Source organism: Photinus pyralis, unplaced genomic scaffold (assembly GCF_008802855.1).
Source record: "Photinus pyralis isolate 1611_PpyrPB1 unplaced genomic scaffold, Ppyr1.3 Ppyr1.4_LG9, whole genome shotgun sequence".
Taxonomy (NCBI): domain Eukaryota; kingdom Metazoa; phylum Arthropoda; class Insecta; order Coleoptera; family Lampyridae; genus Photinus; species Photinus pyralis.
Window position 1 is genome coordinate 5,841,829 of NW_022170878.1, and position 3,993 is coordinate 5,845,821.

At 41.9% G+C, this 3,993-nt stretch overlaps 1 protein-coding gene across 1 annotated transcript; it reads left to right on the forward strand.

Annotated features, from left to right (window-relative positions):
- Positions 1–1,215: 1,215 nt before the first annotated feature.
- On the forward strand, positions 1,216–3,476 carry LOC116180488 (DNA-directed RNA polymerase II subunit RPB1-like). The gene has a single exon (XM_031500491.1). It carries the CDS (start codon positions 1,291–1,293, stop codon positions 3,019–3,021), a length of 1,731 nt encoding a protein of 576 aa, XP_031356351.1. The 5' UTR covers positions 1,216–1,290; the 3' UTR covers positions 3,022–3,476.
- The last annotated feature ends 517 nt before the right edge of the window (positions 3,477–3,993 follow it).

Here is a 3,993-nt window from a genome sequence, read left to right on the forward strand (position 1 = left end):
TAATATGTCGCTTCGAGTTGTTGAGTCAAGTAGGTTTTTCTCGCACATTTTGAATTGATTAATGCTTTCCGATTTCGCCAGTGTGCGGGAGGCCCAATGAGGACGCTTTTCTATATACGCCCCCCAAGAGTTTTAAAACTTTCTCTAATGAACACAAGAATGAACCTTATTTCTGGTTCGAATTTTTGAGTTCCATTGAAGTTCCGGATAGCACCTCAAGATTCGGGGCTATTTTCAAAATTGAGTTTATATAACTTTATGGGGGGCCTCCCTGTAGTTATAATAAAATTGCAAAATTTTCACATACGCTACTGGCAAGCGAAGGGAAGTTTGCTATAGGTTCGATATACCGTAGCAAAACAAGCGAGACATTAGAAAGGTTTAAATTTTTAAAAGGTGCCGTGCAGAGGTTTGTAGAATTTATAGCAAGCAGTCTGTGTTCTGTGAGCTAATTCTTGTACCTTTAAGGTATGTAAAATTTGTGCAGTTTTACCGCAGATGTGATTTGAAACTAATTATACACTTAAGCCTTTCACAAAATTGGTAGCTATTCAGATGGATGCCGGTTTTCTCGGATTTTAATCGAATAACTTTCAAAAAGTCCAAGGCTTCTTTGTCAATTCTCCCTTAAATGCAAAGTAATCTTAAAAAGCTTTCCTTTTCTCTAATGGCACAGAAAGCGAGAAACTTATTTCATCAAACTCGCATGCTCGTGTATCTGATAAAATCAACATGAAAAACGTGAAAGCGGCATCGAAAAACTCTCCTTTTGTCAGTGTATGAATCCCGGATGTCAAAACGTAACAAAACTATTTAAACATGTTGTACAATTTTCAAGGTTGATTACTTAATCTAATTCGTCTCTTAAAAATTGATATATAAAAAAAGAGTCATCAGGGTCAACTAACGGACTGCAAAAAACGGAATATCAAAGAAGATTTGCAGGTCAATCAACTAATACGCAATACAGTTCCAATTTTCGATTTTTCTGTTTGAGATGAGTCACACTCGTACGTAATTGACAATAATCGATTGCTTTTACAGGAGCACAGGCACACTTTATTCTCAAAGATACATTTCGTTTTAGTAGGAATAGGAAGATGCGTCAGTAATTTTTGTGAAAATCGGCACTGTAAACACTAGTGACGTAGAAATTCCCAGTATCACTACAGCTGCGACCTTTAACTTCTTCAATCGAGCACTTAACATTAAATGTATAAAAGAGAGCGGCGTCCCACGATATTTAGTGTAACGGAAACGTTTGTTTATGTCGCATACGCGATTAAAAATATGAGGTGTTTAAAATTATGTTTTACGTTTCTATTGACAGTATTAGTGATTCAAACAGAATGTGGAAGAAGTGGTGGTCGAAGCAGTGGTGGTAGCAGATCAAGTGGTGGAAGCAGATCAAGTGGTAGTCGACCCAGCTACAGTTCGCGACCTTCACATTCACCCTCGTATTCTTCCCATCCTTCTCCCAGTTATTCACATACACCTTCACATCCCTCCCCAAGTCACAGCATTTCGCATTACCCGTCACATCCCTCTCCAAGTCATTACCCCTCATATACTCCTTCACATCCCTCGCCGAGTCATTACCCCTCATATACTCCTTCACATCCCTCGCCGAGTCACTCAAACACTGGCAACCGACCAGGTATCGGATTTGAAAATATTCACCACCAAACCAATTCAAATCCTTTGGGTACGCACCATCCCTCGGCGCCAGTAGGCCCACCGGCTCCTAAACCGGGAATTGGATTTGATAATGTGCATCACCAAACGAATTCGCACTCAGGAGCCCCACCTCCGTACAGCCCAGGTACCGGTGCCCATCAAACGCATTCTGGAGCCCCGCCATCTTACAAACCTGGCATTGGATTTGAAAACATCCATCACCAAACAAACACTCATGGCACCGGAAGTCACCTGCCCTCGGCACCAGTCGGCCCGCCGATGCCAAATCACCCTGGATCAGTTCCCTCAGGTAAACCCCATGACATTGGGTTTGAAAATGTGCACAGTAGATTGCCCTCTCACCCACCACCACTAAATGCGCCGGGTAGCAATGCCAAACCGTACCCAGTCCAACCCCCGTCGGGGTACCATCCTCATTATCCCTCACCTCCGGTAGTTCAGCGTCCATATCAACCACAAACGATTGTACACAACAGTGGCCACGTATATTATCAACCACCTATTCAACCGCAATACCGACCGCCAATTGCCACGACCACATTCGTTCACCACGTACCAGTCTATACCCCCGTGTACTCTGCCCCGGTTTACCACTCCAGCGGTCTCGGAAGCACCACCTCTTTTCTTGGTGGATATCTAATAGGACGAATGTCGTCTCCTAGTCACAGCTACCACCATCACCACACTTATGATACTAGCAGCAACAACAATGACAACCGAGGTTCGTACAGAAACGACGATTACTACTACAGAGAAGAGCGCCCAAATGCCCCTCCAGTCATTTACACCATCCACCATTACTACCAAAACCCTGACCAGGTGCCGAAAAAGTTCGAAATTGTCGGCGACAATGTGGTGCAGTGTGATCAGAAAACCGCCGACACCTTCTGCGCCCCCAACACAAACGGACTGTGCCTGAAAAATGGCACCGTCATGTGTACCACGCCGCTAAGTTTCACCAGCCCATGCAACATGACCAACAGCAACAACATCACGGTAAGGACCACGTGCGTCTACACCAGAATCGATTGCGAAGGTCGTCCACCCTGCAACTTGGCAGGGAATCAAACTTACATGGATTACTACGTTCCGTGTGTTTCGAACATTACCCTCAATTATCGTGTCGACTACAGTAACGGAGCATGGCAAGATACACCGCGTAGTTACGACCTGTGTGTTACGGCGATGGCGGTTAAACAAACGGTTAGCTCGCCGGTGGCCGATCTTTTCAAATTCATTGCTCAATTAGGAGCGTTTCACACCAAGCTACTGATGGAGTTCAGTAAAAATGTCAATGGTAGTACGGTCATTACATCTGCTTGATTTGTAAATGTAGATTTAAGACTTTTCTTTAAATAAACGTTATTACATGTTAAATATAGACGCATTTATGCATGACAAACACGCGATTACAAATTTTGAGTAAACAGGCGAGAGGGCGTCTGGTTATCTCATTTAGATAGCACAACAAACTGCGTAGATCTATTTAAATGTGCCTCTAAGCAAATCACTTTATGCGTGTCTCTTATTAGTAGCTTCAAAACTAAAACCAATATGCTACCTTTAATTACAGAAGTAATAGCTCCCAACAAACAATTCCACAATTTCCATTGCAAGTAAAGCGTACTTCCCTCAATAAATTTGGACAAATGAATGGTTGTCATGTCTTACAAAATTTCACTAATGAGCCGCAAATTAGGTACGTTTACAGCTATAATTGCAGTAGTGGACGGTTATCCCAAATTGCACAAATGGAAAACTGTCGCGGAGAATTCGCATAAAATAATCCAAACGGCGATACACAAATTGAGAAGGTTTGGATTTGCTCGAAAAATACCGCTTGTGTACGTCAATATTCTACAATTTGACATGCACTCTGGATACTACTACTTCCTCCAATCGAGCTCTTCGGTTGTAAACAAAGTTCTCGGAAATATACTACCAGAGTGGATTCCCATGGGAATCGTCAGTCGTCGTTGAGAAATACATCGTATGAGAAAAATTGAGAAAACACATTTCATATAAGTTTTTGCTTGTTTTAAAGTTTCGTATATGTACTATTTAGATTAACATTATTGCCAGAATCCAACATTGCTATTGTCATCTTATTTATTATGTTTACAAAACGACTAACATACTAACACTTCTTCGATTTCACTGCAAAACTCCGCAGTGTATGAATGTTTTAGACCAACAAAAATGTAGATACTCATCACAGAAAAACAATATCCGTACTGATCTATGCAGACTGTCAAAATCACAAGAAGGAGAACAGTACCAATCCAAATATTTATA